At 36.3% G+C, this 16,963-nt stretch overlaps 1 protein-coding gene across 1 annotated transcript in view; it reads left to right on the top strand.

Annotated features, from left to right (window-relative positions):
- HECW1 (HECT, C2 and WW domain containing E3 ubiquitin protein ligase 1) overlaps nucleotides 1-16,963 on the top strand; it is a 416,305-nt gene that overhangs the window by 288,806 nt on the left and 110,536 nt on the right. Inside the window, exon 11 of the mRNA XM_053714546.1 lies at nucleotides 7,774-7,892. Within this exon, the coding sequence (XP_053570521.1) occupies nucleotides 7,774-7,892 (119 nt within the window). The remainder of the gene's footprint in view (nucleotides 1-7,773; nucleotides 7,893-16,963) is intronic.

Below are 16,963 nucleotides of genomic sequence, written 5' to 3' on the forward strand. Positions count from 1 at the left end.
GCAATGGCTAGGTGATGAAAGGGGGTAGCATTGCACAAGCCCGCAATAGCAAATCATTTCCACCTAACCTTTGGTAAATAGATTCCATTATCTCTCTTTTTTTTTTTTTACAAACGTATATAATTTGAGAATTTCCAGCAAGCAAGCACTTAAAGGGATATGAAACCCAATTTTCTCTTTCATGATTCAGATAGAGCATGCAATTTTTAGCATCTTTCTAATTTACTGTTATTATCAATTGTTACTTATGTAAGCTTGGGAGCCGGCCCATTTTTGGTTCAGCACCTGGGTAGCGCTTGCTGATTGGTGGCTAAATGTAGATAGGCTCAGTAGCTGCTGATTGGTAGCTGCACACAGATGCCTCATATGCTTTGCTCACCCATGTGCATTGCTATTTCTTCAACAAAAGAATATCTAAAGAATGAGGCAAATTATATAATAGAAGTAAATTGTAATGTTGTTTAAAATTGTATTCTCTACCCGAATCATGAAAGAAAACATTGGATTTATTGTCCCTTTAATACCCCTTTAACAGTTTTTTCTATAAAAATTTGCACTTATAATCATATTTTATTTTAATAATTCCATATATTTTTTTCCCTCATTTAGCTTTGTTGAGTTTTGTACTGCTGGAACATTTTTTTTTAATTATTTTTGGTTTGATTTAATACTTAGATTTTTGGATAATTTTTGACAAGTCTTTTAAAATGACCTGCATACAAATTAAAAAAACTATTGCTCTGGATTATAGTCAAACAAGGTTACTAAACTTTCTGTTGATCTCGTTCCACTTATAAAGTAACAAAGCAGTTTATATAGAATCAGTTTTACGTTCTATAAAGTGCACAAATTAAAGTATTCCATGGGCTGTGTATAGTCTAAAAATAAGTTAATTAAATGTGATTTAGTGTTTATACAAGAACATTTAATATAGTTTTGAATAAAAGAAGCTGTTTGTCTACAGCCAAGTATGTATAAATAGTGCTAATCTTTCCATCAATTAAATTACTTTAACCAACTTAACCTATGTTATAACCATAAGTTTCCATGGACGGCTGGTGTTAATTTATTTCCTAAAAGGGACATGAAACCCAAAAAATGTATTTCGCGATTCAGATGGAGCATACATTTTAAACGAGCCAATTTAGTTCTATTATCAAATTTACTTAATTATCTTAGGCCTAGATTTAGAGTTGGGCGGTAGCCGTCAAAACCAGCGTTAGAGGCTCCTAACGCTGGTTTTTACCGCCCTCTGGTATTTGGAGCCAGTCATTAAAGGGTCTAACGCTCACTTTCCAGCCGCGACTTTTCCATACCGCAGATCCCCTTACGTCAATTGCGTATCCTATCTTTTCAATGGGATCTTTCTAACGCCGGTATTTAGAGTCGTGGCTGAAGTGAGCGTTAGAAATCTAACGACAAAACTCCAGCCGCAGAAAAAAGTCAGTAGTTAAGAGCTTTCTGGGCTAACGCTGGTTTATAAGGCTCTTAACTACTGTGCTCTAAAGTACACTAACACCCATAAACTACCTATGTACCCCTAAACCGAGGTCCCCCCACATCGCTGCCACTATATTTAAATTTTTTAACCCCTAATCTTCCCTCCGTACACCGCCGCCAACTACGTTATCCCTATTTACTCCTAATCTGCTGCCCCTAACACCGCCGACCCCTATATTATATTTATTAACCCCTAATCTGCCCCCCACAACGTCGCCGCCAGCTACCTACAATAATTAACCCCTAATCTGCCGACCGGAGCTCACCGCTAGTATAATAAATGTATTAACCCCTAATCCGCCTGACTCCCGCCTCAATAACCCTATAATAAATAGTATTAACCCCTAATCTGCCCTCCCTAACATCGCCGACAGCTAACTTCAAGTATTAACCCCTAATCTGCTGACCGGAGCTCACCGCTAGTATAATAAATGTATTAGCCCCTAATCCGCCTGACTCCCGCCTCAATAACCCTATAATAAATAGTATTAACCCCTAATCTGCCCTCCCTAACATCGCCGACAGCTAACTTCAAGTATTAACCCCTAATCTGCTGACCGGAGCTCACCGCTACTCTAATAAATGGATTAACCCCTAAAGCTAAGTCTAACCCTAACACTAACACCCCCCTAAGTTAAATATAATTTTTATCTCACGAAATAAATTAAGTCTTATTAAATAAATTATTCCTATTTAAATCTAAATACTTACCTGTAAAATAAATCCTAATATAGCTACAATATAAATTATAATTATATTGTAGCTATTTTAGGATTAATATTTATTTTACAGGCAACTTTGTAATTATTTTAACCAGGTACAATAGCTATTAAATAGTTAATAACTATTTAATAGCTACCTAGTTAAAATAATTACAAAATTACCTGTAAAATAAATCCTAACCTAAGTTACAATTAAACCTAACACTACACTATCAATAAATAAATTAAATAAACTACCTACAATTATCTACAATTAAACCTAACACTACACTATCAATAAATAAATTAAATACAATTCCTACAAATAAATACAATTAAATAAACTAACTAAAGTACAAAAAATAAAAAAGAACTAAGTTACAAAAAATAAAAAAATATTTACAAACATTAGAAAAAAAATTACAACAATTTTAAACTAATTACACCTACTCTAAGCCCCCTAATAAAATAACAAAGACCCCCAAAATAAAATAATGCCCTACCCTATTCTAAATTACAAAAGTTCAAAGCTCTTTTACCTTACCAGCCCTTAAAAGGGCCCTTTGCGGGGCATGCCCCAAAGAATTCAGCTCTTTTGCCTGTAAAAAAAAACATACAATACCCCCCCCAACATTACAACCCACCACCCACATACCCCTAATCTAACCCAAACCCCCCTTAAATAAACCTAACACTAAGCCCCTGAAGATCTTCCTACCTTGTCTTCACCATGCCAGGTATCACCGATCGTTCCAGGCTCCGAAATCTTCATCCAAGCCCAAGCGGGGGCTAGACATCCATCATCCGGCTGAAGTCTTCTATCAAGCGATGGCTGAAGAAGTCCAGAAGAGGCTCCAAAGTCTTCATCCTATCCGGGAAGAAGAGTAGATCCGGACCGGCAACCATCTTCTTCCAAGCGGCATCTTCTATCTTCATCCAATGACGACCGGCTCCATCTTGAAGACCTCCACCGCGGACCCATCTTCTTCTTCCGACGACTTCCCGACGAATGACGGTTCCTTTAAGGGACGTCATCCAAGATGGCGTCCCTCGAATTCCGATTGGCTGATAGGATTCTATCATACAAAAAAAGCACGCGTAGCTAACGCACCCCTTTGGCCGCCAAACTCTAAATCTAGCCGATAGAATTCTTTGTTGAAATAGCAGTAACACTCTACTGGGAGCTATCTGAACACGTCAGGTGAGCCAATGACAACTGACAAGAGGTATACATGTGCTTCCACCAATCAGCAGCTAGCTCCCAGTAATGTATTGCTGTCCCCTGAGCCTACCTAGGTATGTTTTTGAACAGGGTGGATTTTATTTAAATCAAATTGATTTTAATCCCTATTTAAATCACAATTTAATTCACAATTTAAATCACTAGTCAATAAGCCTCAATTTAAATTGTGTTTTTCTACATAAAGGTTTCATTTTTAGAATAATAACTTTTCCAGTGATTTTTCCAGTTATATCAGAAAATGAATGATTTAGTTATGTCATTAGAAATACATAGATAATTATGAAATTATTGGCAGGTGAACTATCTCCAGATTAATAGGTTAATCATTCATATATGATCAACTTTTCAGCTGTACTTTATTGGAAGGAGAAAAATAATAATGACATTAAAAATAACAATTTAAACAGACTGGGAAATCAGACCGGCCCTGGAAATTTATATGGCCCAGCACCGCCCCCCTCTGGCTCAGCCACGCCCCCCTCCGGCTCCGGCTCAGCCTCACCCCCACGGCCCAAACTCCCCGGCAATAATATAATAATGTATGGACACCCTCCCTCACCTCCTCACACTGTGTTAGCAAGTCGGCCGCTCCTAGCCTCGCCCCCCCTCCGGCTCAGCCTCGCTCCCCTCCGGTGCAATCCCCGGCAATTATGTAAGGACACCCTCCCTCACCTCCTCACGCTGTGTTAGCAAGTCGGCTGCTCCGCTCCTAACCTCCTTCACCGGCTCTGGCTCAGCCCCGCCCCTTCCGGCCCCTTCCGGCTCCGGCTCAGCCTCACCCCCCCCGGGTCAGCCCCGCCCCCCCTCTGGCTAAGGACACCCTCCCTCACCTCCTCAGCTCACACTGTGTAATGTTGCCTAAATAATGCCTATGCCGGCTTGCTTAATGGAGCGGAGCGTCCGCATCTGCAGCTGAGCTGCTTGAGCCTCTGCTCTATCTGTGCAGCTGCCAGTACAGTATCTCGGTGGCCCAATCCGGCCCTGAATTTAAATAGTTTTATTTAACTAAAGAAAAATAATTACCTTAATGATAACAAATAAATTGTTTATTTAAAACAAAACAATAACATTATAGGTTTCACTATAATTGTTTACTGCTTTCCCCTCACTCCTCACACTTAGATCCTTGTGCAGATCTGTTCCATTCCAAACAATCTTCTATTCATTGAGCTTCTTGAAGCCTATTAAGGGGTTGATTCTGTGTAAAGGGACAGAAAATTCAAAATTAAACTTTCATAATTCACAAAGAACATTTCAATGTACTTCTATTATATATTGCTTCATTCTCTTGTTATCCTTTGTTGAAAAACATTCTTATGTAGGCTCAGGAGCAGCAATGCACTGCTGGGAGCTAGCTTCTGATTGTTGGCTGCACATACATGCCTGGCTTACCCAATGTGCTCAGCTATCTCCCAGTGCATTGTTGCTCCTTCAACAAAGGATACCAAGAGAATGAAAAAATTAGATAATAGAAGTAAATTGGAAAGTTGTTTAGAATTGTATGTGGTTTAAATAAAAAAAATAAACTTATTTAAATAAAAAAACTCTTTTTTTTTAAATCTTTGATTTTTATCCACCCTGTTTTTGAACAAAGGATACCAAGAGAAAGAATCAAAATATATAAAATAAGTAAATTAGAAAGTTGTTTATAATTGCATGCTCTATCTAAATCATAAACATTTAATTTTTACTTTACTGTCCCTTTAAAGCCAGCAAACATTTGCAAGCAAAAAGTAAAAGAAAAACAAAATTAAAGGCAGTGTGCCCTTATTTTTTTTCTCCTTTAATTTGCTCCCAGTGATTCGTTTTACCTGCTGGAGTGTATTATTGTATTATAATTGTTTACTAATAGGCCATTTACCTTTATTTCAGCACTCCTCACCCCCATTGGGGGTGAGGAGAGATAAGTAATACAATTTCAGTTGTTCTCCTAATGGCCCCAGGTTCTATTAAGCTCTCTGGTGAAATTCTTTAAGAATACTCGCCTGTAACCTGTGCACTGGTTCAGCTACAGTGAAAACCTGGTAGCAGTTCCAGGTAAAGATATAGTAACAGGGTATATGAGCGTGTAACATGTAATAGTCACGCTGTCTGAATACTTGGTGCACTATGGGAGCTTTTGTGATGTTTGCAATTATACTGTGCCATAGTTATGTCAAAACTTTTCCTTTGGCACTGTGTTTTAAACCTCTATACTTAAAAAATATATAGCATCCGGGAAGGTTACACCAGTGTGACTGTCAAAAGTAAAATACTATACTTTATGGCCGTAACATAGCACTTGGAGCAAACAGTCTCTTCAAAAACCAAAACAGGGTAGATAGTCTCTCAGAGTATACATTGCATGCCTGGTCCCCAGGGTACATTAAATGTGGTTGCTCAGGGTATACAAACGATCTGTTTCAGTTTCAGTTTTGCGCTTGCACGCTCTTACCCTACTCCGTCGCACCCCTCCGTCAGGTCATGCATGTATTCCAGAACCCTCTGCAGGTTACATCCATCGGCTGTGGCTTTACGCCCTCTCCCTAGTCATTGTAACTCTCAGCTCCAGTTCACAGAGTCCTGCGACTTAGCTTGCGGTTGTGTGGCCGTAGCTGATGATGTCACCCAGCATTTTCCAGCTCCTGTCTGTGCAAACTTCCAAGGTTTGGGCTGCCGTTTCCCTCTCCGTGCTCACTCAGAGAGCCAACGATTCAAAGCATATAGGACAACGTAGAGGAGCACTTGAATTTAAAAAAAAAAAACAGTTTCAAAAACAACAGGGTAACTTGACAAGTGTACTCCTTTACTTCTGAGATCAGCTGACGCGTTTCGGCATAGGCTGTAGTCTTAGCTGGACAGCCTATGCCGAATCGTGTCAGCTGATCTCAGAAGTAAAGGGGATCACTTATCAAGTTACCCTGTTGTTTTTCAAACAGTTTTTTTAACATTTTGAAAGAAATAAATAAGCATTGTTTTAACTTACTCCAAGTGCTCCTCTTAGTTGTCCTTTATACAGTAAAAACTTGACCTGTTGGGGGTACTTAAGGACCGCGGTTGAGAAGCAGTGATCTAGATTATAAAAGTGTAATTTTGAGTTTACGGTACCTTTAATTGCAATTTGTGGGCCTTGGTCATCAGTATTTAGGATTAGTGGTGGACAGGAGGGTTAATTCAGTGAAGAAGATTTTTTATTAACAGTCCTCTTCAATAAGTCTGTATAAAAGATGTTGTATGACATGTAATGACTGTTGTATGACAGCTAAAAGATTAATGCAATGGCACTGCAGCCTAACATACATTATAGTGATAAACAGAACATACATAGAAAGTAATAGTTGCTGACACTATGCTGGGTGGCTGTAGATTTATATAAGATAGCAGTAATAGATAGCAGAGTGTTAAAGGGACAGTCTAGTCAAAATTAAACTTTCATTATTCAGATAGGACTTGTAATTTTAATCAACTTTCTAATTGACTTTTATAATCAAATTAGCTTTGTTCTCTGGGTATTCTTAGTTGAAACTAAACCTAGGTAGGCTCATATGCTAATATCTAAGCCCTTGAGGGCTGCCTCTTATCACATGCTTTTTAAATAGCTTTTCACAACAAGGAATTGATAGTTCATGTGGGCCATATAGATAACATTGTGTTAACACCCGGGGAGTTATTTAAGATTTAGCACAACACAGTAGTAAATGCAACTCAATAGATTTTATATAGTCACAGTCATGTGATCAGGGGGCTTTCAGAAGATACTTAGATACAAGGTAGTCACAGAGGTAAAACGTTTATTAATATAACAGTGTTGGTTGTGCAAAACTGGGGAATAAAGGGATTATCTATCTTTATAAAACAATAACAATTCTATTGTAGACTGTCCCTTTAACTCTTACAATCCCTTTAATTTGTCATGTCAATTACCCAATCAGCCAATCACAAAGGCATATACGTATAGTCTGTGAATTCCTGCACATGCTCAGTAGGATCTGGTGACTCAAAAATTGTAAATATAAAAGACTGTGCACTTTTTTTTTTAATGGAAGTAAATTGGAAAGTTGTTTAAAATTACATGTTGTATCTGAATCATGAAAAATTAATTTAAGCTGAGTGTCCCTTTAAGGGGCTTACAGTTCTTAGATACAAGGTAATCACAGAGGTAAAAAGTATATTATTATAACTGTGTTGGTTGTGCAAAACTGAGGAGCGGGTAATAAAGGGATTATCTATCTTTTAAAACAATATAAATTCTATTGTAGACTGTCGCTTTAAAGAATACCTTTAGATGGGTTTAAATATCTTATATGCCTGTTTGATTCTAAAAAAATATGTTTTTCAATTATTTTACAGGTATCAGAATATTCAGAGAACCATTGCTACAGAAAGGCCAGATGAAGAAGTGATTAGTCAAACTGATAGAGTTCCCGGGATTGGTGACTCTGAGACAGATCTGACCCAGCAAAACTCAGGTACAATAAAATGTTATTTTATGTGAGCGAAGGTAAGAGGTTGAAAAAAAGTATCAAATTGCTGTAGTGTAATCATTTGTCTTTAAAATGTGTTTCATCTGGCATATCCCTTATTATCACACATTATGTATATAGCACAATTCTCGAATATAAGTACGAGTAGCTAAACAATAACAGATAGAAGTAGTTACTGAAAGAGTGATAGGGTTAAGTACACAGCTGTAGGTGTTTAGCATTACCTGGGCATTAGAAGGAGGAATAGCGCATAATGTTTTTAACCAATTAGAAAAGATTCAGGTGTTCTTAAAGGCAGGGAACACAGACACACAACAGGCTATGATTACGGCTAACAGCCGAAACGCGTAAGCCCGTGTGCTGCGCTCTTTCCCCATACAAGTGGCTAGGCTGTCACATATTACTATTTTTGAATTTTTAAAAATATTCAATAAATCATCAAATTTTTATGGAGTGTGGTTTTGTCTCTTTTCTTTGGACTTTAAAATGTATAAGACATATTCTAAAGTGTAGAATCAGCTAGTTGTGCAAAAAATGTGTGTTTCTATATATGTGTGTATGTGTGCACTATATATGTTTGTATGTGTGTGTGTGTGTGTACACTGTATATACGTGTGTGTATGTGTGTACTATATATGTTTGTATGTGTGTGTGTGTACACTGTATATACGTGTGTGAATGTGTGCACTATATATGTTTGTTTGTGTGTGTACACTGTATATACGTGTGTGTATGTGTGTACTATATATGTTTGTATATGTGTGTGTGTACACTGTATATACGTGTGTGAATGTGTGCACTATATATGTTTGTATGTGTGTACACTGTATATACGTGTGTGTATGTGTGTACTATATATATTTGTATGTGTGTGTACACTGTATATACATGTGTGTATGTGTGTACTATATATGTTTGTGTGCGTGTGTGTACACTGTATATACGTGTGTGTATGTGTGCACTATATATGTTTGTGTGTGTGTACACTGTATATACGTGTGTGAATGTGTGCACTATATGTTTGTATGTGTGTGTGTACACTGTATATACGTGTGTGAATGTGTGCACTATATATGTTTGTATGTGTGTGTGTGTTCACTGTATATATGTGTGTGTATGTGTGTACTATATATGTTTGTATGTGTGTGTGTGTACACTGTATATATGTGTGTGTATGTGTGCACTATATATGTTTGTGTGTGTGTGTGTGTGTACACTGTATATACGTGTGTGTATGTGTGTACTATATATGTTTGTGTGTGTGTGTACACTGTATATACATGTGTGAATGTGTGCACTATATATGTTTGTATGTGTGTGTGTGTACACTGTATATACGTGTGTGTATGTGTGCACTATATATATTTGTATGTGTACACTGTATATACGTGTGTGAATGTGTGCACTATATATGTTTGTATGTGTGTGTGTGTGTGTACACTGTATATACGTGTGTGAATGTGTGCACTATATATGTTTATGTGTGTGTGTGTACACTGTATATACCTGTGTGTATGTGTGCACTATATATGTTTGTATGTGTGCATGTGTGTGTATACACTGTATATACGTATGTGAATGTGTGCACTATATATGTTTGTATGTGTGTGTGTGTACACTGTATATATGTGTGTGAATGTGTGCACTATATGTTTGTATGTGTGTGTGTGTACACTGTATATACGTGTGTGTATGTGTGTACTATATATGTTTGTGTGTGTGTGTGTACACTGTATATACGTGTGTGAATGTGTGCACTATATATGTTTATGTGTGTGTGTGTACACTGTATATACGTGTGTGTATATGTGCACTATATATGTTTGTATGTGTGTGTGTGCACACTGTATATATGTGTGTGAATGTGTGCACTATATATGTTTGTATGTGTGTGTGTGTACACTGTATATACGTGTGTGTATGTGTGCACTATATATGTTTGTATGTGTGTACACTGTATATACGTGTGTGAATGTGTGCACTAATAATGTTTGTATGTGTGTGTGTACACTGTATATACGTGTGTGAATGTGTGCACTATATACGTATGTATGTGTGTGTGTGTGCACACTGTATATATGTGTGTGAATGTGTGCACTATATATGTTTGTATGTGTGTGTGTGTACACTGTATATACGTGTGTGAATGTGTGCACTAATAATGTTTGTATGTGTGTATGTACACTGTATATACGTGTGTGAATGTGTGCACTATATATGTATGTGTGTGTGTGTGTGTGCACACTGTATATATGTGTGTGAATGTGTGCACTATATATGTTTGTATGTGTGTGTGTACACTGTATATACGTGTGTGAATGTGTGCACTAATAATGTTTGTATGTGTGTGTGTACACTGTATATACGTGTGTGAATGTGTGCACTATATATGTTTGTATGTGTGTGTGTACACTGTATATACGTGTGTGAATGTGTGCACTAATAATGTTTGTATGTGTGTGTGTGTACACTGTATATACGTGTGTGAATGTGTGCACTATATATGTATGTATGTGTGTTTGTGTACACTGTATATACGTGTGTGTATGTGTGCACTATATATGTCTGTATGTGTGTGTGTGTACACTGTATATACGTGTGTGAATGTGTGCACTATATATGTTTGTATGTGTGTGTGTGTACACTGTATATACGTGTGTGAATGTGTGCACTATATATGTTTGTATGTGTGTGTGTGTACACTGTATATACGTGTGTGTATGTGTGTACTATATATGTTTGTATGTGTGTGTGTACACTGTATATACATGTGTGAATGTGGGGCGTGTGTATACTGTATATGTGTTTGTGAACGTGTGGTTCGTTTGTATACTGTATAGGTGTATGTGTTTGTGCTTGTTGTGCTGGAAAAATTAGTTGATTACAGCTAAACTGGTACTTTTTATATCTTACAGTATGGTGAGGGTTAATATACCTTAATGATTAATTAAATTAAGCAGTAAATGTGAAACTTTCAATATTGTACTGCTGAATTAAGGGTATAAAGCAATAGTTTAAATACTTTTTAAAAACAAAAGCACACCTATTTGTGTACAAAAAAAGATTGCCTTACCCTCAATACAATAAAGGTGAGAATTAATCAAAACCAAAAAATATATATGTTGTGGTATCAAACATACATTCATACAAATTTTATTAGAACAAATTAACAGCCGAATATTCCACACACACAACACATTAAAATCACTTAAACTCTGTGTAAAATAAATAATAGCCAGTTGTTATGATGTGATATATGTCAGAAGAGAGAATATGGCATTGAAAAAAAGAGCTTAGATTTAGAGAGGAGTATAACTATCTCAGGCTAAGCTCCTTCTATAGCGGGAGCTAAAATTACTTTTACTCGGAGGAAGCGTTATGTGAAACGTGCGTCAGAGTCACTCTCATGAGGACATAGTTCCTCTTTTTACCGATCAGTAAGAGTAAAAATAATTACAGCTCCCGCCATAGAAGGAGCTTAGCCTTCAATTGTTATTTACTCTGTCACTCTATATACACTAACCACTATGACTGCTATCTGAGATTGATTAGATAGAGTAAAAGTAATTTTAGCTCCCGCTATAGGAGCTTAGCCTGAGATAGTTATACTCCTCTCTAAATCTTAGCTCTTTATTTTCAATACCATATTTTCTCTTCTGACATATATCACATCATAAGAACTGGCGATTCTTTATTTTACACAGTGTTTAAGTGATTTCAATGTGTTGTGTGTGTGTGGAACGTATAGCTGTCAATTTTTTCTAATAATATTTGTATGAATGTATGTTTGATCCCACACTATATATATATATATATATATATATATATATATTGTTTTGATTAATTCTCACTTCTCACCTTTGTAATACATGCATTTAGGGTAAGGCAATCTTTTTTTTCACAACTAGGTGTGCTTTTTTGTAAAAACTTTTATAGATCTACTATTCCTAAATTTCCCATACATTCTTCTGTCTGCCTTTAACATATCCTCCCATCTCCTTAAAGTCACAGCTTCTGCTTTCACAAATAACACTCAGACCATTTCTATTCACCTTCTCTTCTATCCTCTCCTCTCTTGATCACACATGAGCTCTATTATATTCTCTCATCCCTCAGTCAGCCATGTTCCACTGACACTAAGTTTAGAAACTCACATGAGACACACTCTCATCTTCTTTCGCTTATCATCTTCCTTCTCTTTGCACCTGGGTATATCCTAACCCAGTTCCTCCATCTGTTTCTTTTTACTCACAATCACAGCTAACACCTCCAAAATCTAGCTTATGTAACCCCTCAATCTCATAACTGCAGTTCAGCTAATAATAACCCACTCTTTATGCAACAAGCTCACGTCTATTCCTAACCTTTTCATTTCACGGTCACTTAACCTGATAGCTCTGGCAAAAACTAGGCTCTCATCCTCTAATTCAACAGTTTCCTTGTCCAAAGGTGGACTCACTTCAGTCACACTCTCAGGCCAGGTGACAGACAAAGAGGCATTCTTCTGTCCCCACACTGCACATTCTATTACTTTCCTTCACCCCCTCCTTTTCTTTGGGACATCCTAAAACATTTAATGTGAAAATGGCTTAATGTAGCTTAATGAGTAAAAAAGTGGCCAAATGTTAATCAATTGCTGCATAATTTTGCACAACCCAAGATTTCCACTATCCAAGCCTATCCTAGAAGTTTAATGGATTTTGGAATTCCACAAGGCAAATGAGTGACATTAAGCTTGTTTTTTGGGGAGCTTAATGTGGATTAACGTACAAAATTGAACTTAGATGTTAACCAATTTCCACCAAACTTACCACAATACATTAATCTATGGATTCAAACATATTCTGAAAATTTCAGAACATTTGATAAAACATACCAAAAGTTATTCACATCTAACAATTTTTTTACAATCCTAAAACATTTAATGTAAGCAGCTTAATGTAAAAAGAGCTTAATGTACCAAAATTCACCTAAACATTGATCAATTGCCTTGAAACTTGGCACAAACTCAGTTTGTCACTTTCCAAACCTATCCTAGAAGTTTCATGGTATTTGGTTTCCCACAAGGCAAATGAGTGACATTAAGCTTGTTTTTTGGGGAGCTTAATGTGGCTTAACGTACAAAATTGAACTTAGATCTTAACCAATTTCCCCCAAACTTCTCACAATATATTAATCTATCTATTCAAACATATTCTGAAAATTTCAGGAAATTTGATAAAACATACCAAAAGTTATTCGCATTTAACAATTTTTTTACAATCCTAAAACAATTAATGTGAGCAGCTTAATGTAAAAAGAGCTTAATGTACCAAAATTCACCAAAACTTCAATCAATTGCCTTGAAACTTGGCACAAACTCAGTTTTTCACTTTCCAAACCTATCCTAGAAGTTTCATGGATTTTGGTGTCCCACAAGGCAAATGAGTGACATTAAGCTTGTTTTTTGGGGAGCTTAATGTGGCTTAATGAGTAAAAAAGTGGCCAAATGTTAATCAATTGCTGCATAATTTTGCACAACCCAAGATTTACACTATCCAAGCCTATCGTAGAAGTTTCATGGATTTTGGAATTCCACAAGGGAATTGAGTGACATTAAGCTTGTTTTTTGGGGAGCTTAATGTGGCTTAACGTACAAAATTGAACTTAGATCTTAACCAATTTCCCCCAAACTTCTCACAATATATTAATCTATCTATTCAAACATATTCTGAAAATTTCAGGAAATTTGATAAAACATACCAAAAGTTATTCGCATTTAGCAAATTTTTTACAATCCTAAAACAATTAATGTGAGCAGCTTAATGTAAAAAGAGCTTAATGTACCAAAATTCACCAAAACTTCAATCAATTGCCTTGAAACTTGGCACAAACTCAGTTTTTCACTTTCTAAACCTATCCTAGAAGTTTCATGGATTTTGGTGTCCCACAAGGCAAATGAGTGACATTAAGCTTGCTTTTTGGGGAGCTTAATGTGGCTTAACGTACAAAATTGAACTTAGATGTTAACCAATTTCCCCCAAACGTCCCACAATACATTAATTAATCTATCTATTCAAACATATTCTAAAATTTTCAGGACATTTGATAAAACATACCAAAAGTTATTTACATTTAACAGTTTTTTTACAATCGTAAAACATATGGGGGCCTATTTATCAAAGCGTCAATCTCGGTGCGTTCACAGGCGTCAATATGCTCGCCAGACATTGCTGCGCGGATCCACATACAATGCTCTTATTTATAAAAAAAAACACGTGCGTCAAGTATGGTGCGATGAGCATCGGACTGTTGTTAACTAACAGTCATCAATGTTGCAGTTATTCAGGTTTTTCCTGAGAGAAGCGCTCAACCTGAGAACGAACAATAGCATAATAGCTTGTTCTATGGCTAGTTACCACCCAAGAAGCAGCCTCTTTTTGCCCAACATGTGCCTTTCACAGAGAAGAACTTTCCTGAAGCATATCAGTCTGATCCTGACTTCACAGTACAGCCCAGCCCCGAAATACCAGGCAATCCCTCTCTGAACGAGAGATACAGCAAAACCCCAGACGTACGTTTCGGCCTATTGTGGGCCTCGTCAGTGAGGTGCAGACATATCCCTCTAGGCACACTGAGTAACGGGTCCATGTCTGGATTCCTGCATCACACATAGGGAGACTTCCCTAAGTGTCATAATTTGCATATATATATATATATATATATATATATATATATATATATATATATATATGAGTGTGTGTGTTATGTCAGAAATCTTTTGCAAATATATTTACATGTCCCTAAATTCCTTTTTTTGTTCTAAACAATGTTGTCTTTCATGTCTCTGTGTTTATTTATACCAATATATGTATATAGTGTAAATGTATTATTATTCTGAGCAGGAATAATTGTGAATATAACATGTCATCAGGGTATCATATGTATTTATTTACAATCAATGGATATTTTAAGAGCTGGGCCAGTTTTCTCTCTGTACCTGTGTAACCCCTCTGGATTGCAATCTAGTTTTAAAAAACCACCCCTACACAGGTGTTATAAAATTGTCTGGCATATAAGATGACATTTCTTAATGAAAATGAAATTCAAGAGAAGGAAGAAATACACTTAAAATAGCATGACAGTAAAGAGGTGATTTTAATTGCTGCTGTATCTGAATCATGACAGTTTAATGTTATGTGGGCTATCCCTTTGAGCTATCAGTTTAAGATTATATTGAATCAAACATCATTCAAATTTTTAAAATCATTGTCTAAAATATTACATTGTGTGTCCTAATGTCAGCATCAATGTTTATCTTTAATACTAATTACACATATACATACTTTCAAAGTATAATACACAATGTAACAGATAGCACTTACAAGTTCTGATGGGTGATCAATGACACAAGTATCGAGCAATTTTATTTGTTAGTGATACTATACAATGTATATTTAAATTTGATTAGCTGATGTCATAAATCATGTGATTATGCATATCCCTATCAAAAGTGGTGGAAAAAAAATGTGTGGGTTGTCTAGGAGTATTGCGTCATATTTGGTGCGAAAAGTGTTGCATCAAATTTGGTGCGAAGTGGTGAGTGGGACTTGTATTACATGCCTTAAACATGGTGTATATAGATTTATCCAAAAAAACAAAAAAAAATAAAAAAGGAAGTTAGCTATATTATGTTATGTATTTATTTAATTTTTATCTCTATATCTACTAGTGCACCAAGTTTGGAGCAATAATATTGTCCTCTTGCTTTGTAATAATAGACAAAGATGTAACATAATCCATAAGTAGTAATGTATTTCATTTTTATCCCTATATCTACTAGTGCATCAAAATTGAAGCATTACTTTGCACCAAATTTGGAGCAATAATATTGTTTGATTTAGAAAGAGTATAGAATTTTAATAAAGTTTATAATTTGCTTTTATTATCTAATATGCTTTATCGTCTTGCAGCATTGAACATAACCTTCCTGTGTTTTCAGACTCCAATTGATTTCTATGTCATCCGCGGCCTCAAGGGTAGCGGTTTGAACGATCGGTATGCTGCGCTGGAATAGACGCAAGTGTACCTGTTAAATGTTTGGTAAATTGGAAAAAGGGTCATATAGAGTGGAATGTGTATTTGAAACATCTGGGATGACGCAAGCATCGATCTGCGTCAGATTGAGATCGAGGGAGGGTATATTATGTCACACATTTCAAAATTTGACGATCTTGACACTTTGATAATTACGGCAGATTCCATTTGCATCAGATATGACGTGAGATTCTAGTGGATTCCATCTTATTATCAGTTGAAGCTTTGATAAATTGGCCCCTAAATGTTTTAGGATTGTAAAAAAATGGTTTAATGTAAATAACTTTTGGTATATTTTATCAAATATCCTGAAATTTTCAGAATAAGTTTGAATAGATAGATTAATGTATTGTGAGCAGTTTGGGGGAAATTGGTTAACATCTAAGTTCAATTTTGTATGTTAAGCCACATTAAGCTCCCCAAAAAAAACAAGCTTAATATCACTTATTTGCCTTGTGGGAAAACAAAATCCATTAAACTTCTTGGATAGGTTTTGAAAGTGAAAAACTGAGTTTGTGCCAAGTTTCAAGGCAATTGATTGATGTTTAGGCAAATTTTGGTACATTAAGCTCTTTTTTGCGTTAAGCCATTCACATGAAGGGGCCTATTTATTATGTGTCTGTCTGACATGATCCGATCAGCGGATCATGTCCGACAGACATCGCTGAATGCAGAGAGAAATACGATCTCCACATTCAGCATTGCACCAGGGGGCTGTCAATCAACCTGATCGTATTCGATTGGGTTGAAATGCGGCGATGTCTGTCCGCTTCCTCAGAGGCGGACAGGTTATGGAGCAGGGGTCTTTAGACCGCTGCTTCATAAATGGTGTTTCTGGCAAGCCTAAAGGCTCGACAGAAACATGGGCCCTCAAGCTCCATACGGAGCTTAATAAATGGGCCCCAAAATGTTTTAGGATTGTTAAAAACATATTTAAATGTGAATAACTTTTGTTATGTTTTATCAAATGCCCTTACATT

This window comes from Bombina bombina, chromosome 5 (genome assembly GCF_027579735.1).
Source record: "Bombina bombina isolate aBomBom1 chromosome 5, aBomBom1.pri, whole genome shotgun sequence".
NCBI lineage: Eukaryota > Metazoa > Chordata > Amphibia > Anura > Bombinatoridae > Bombina > Bombina bombina.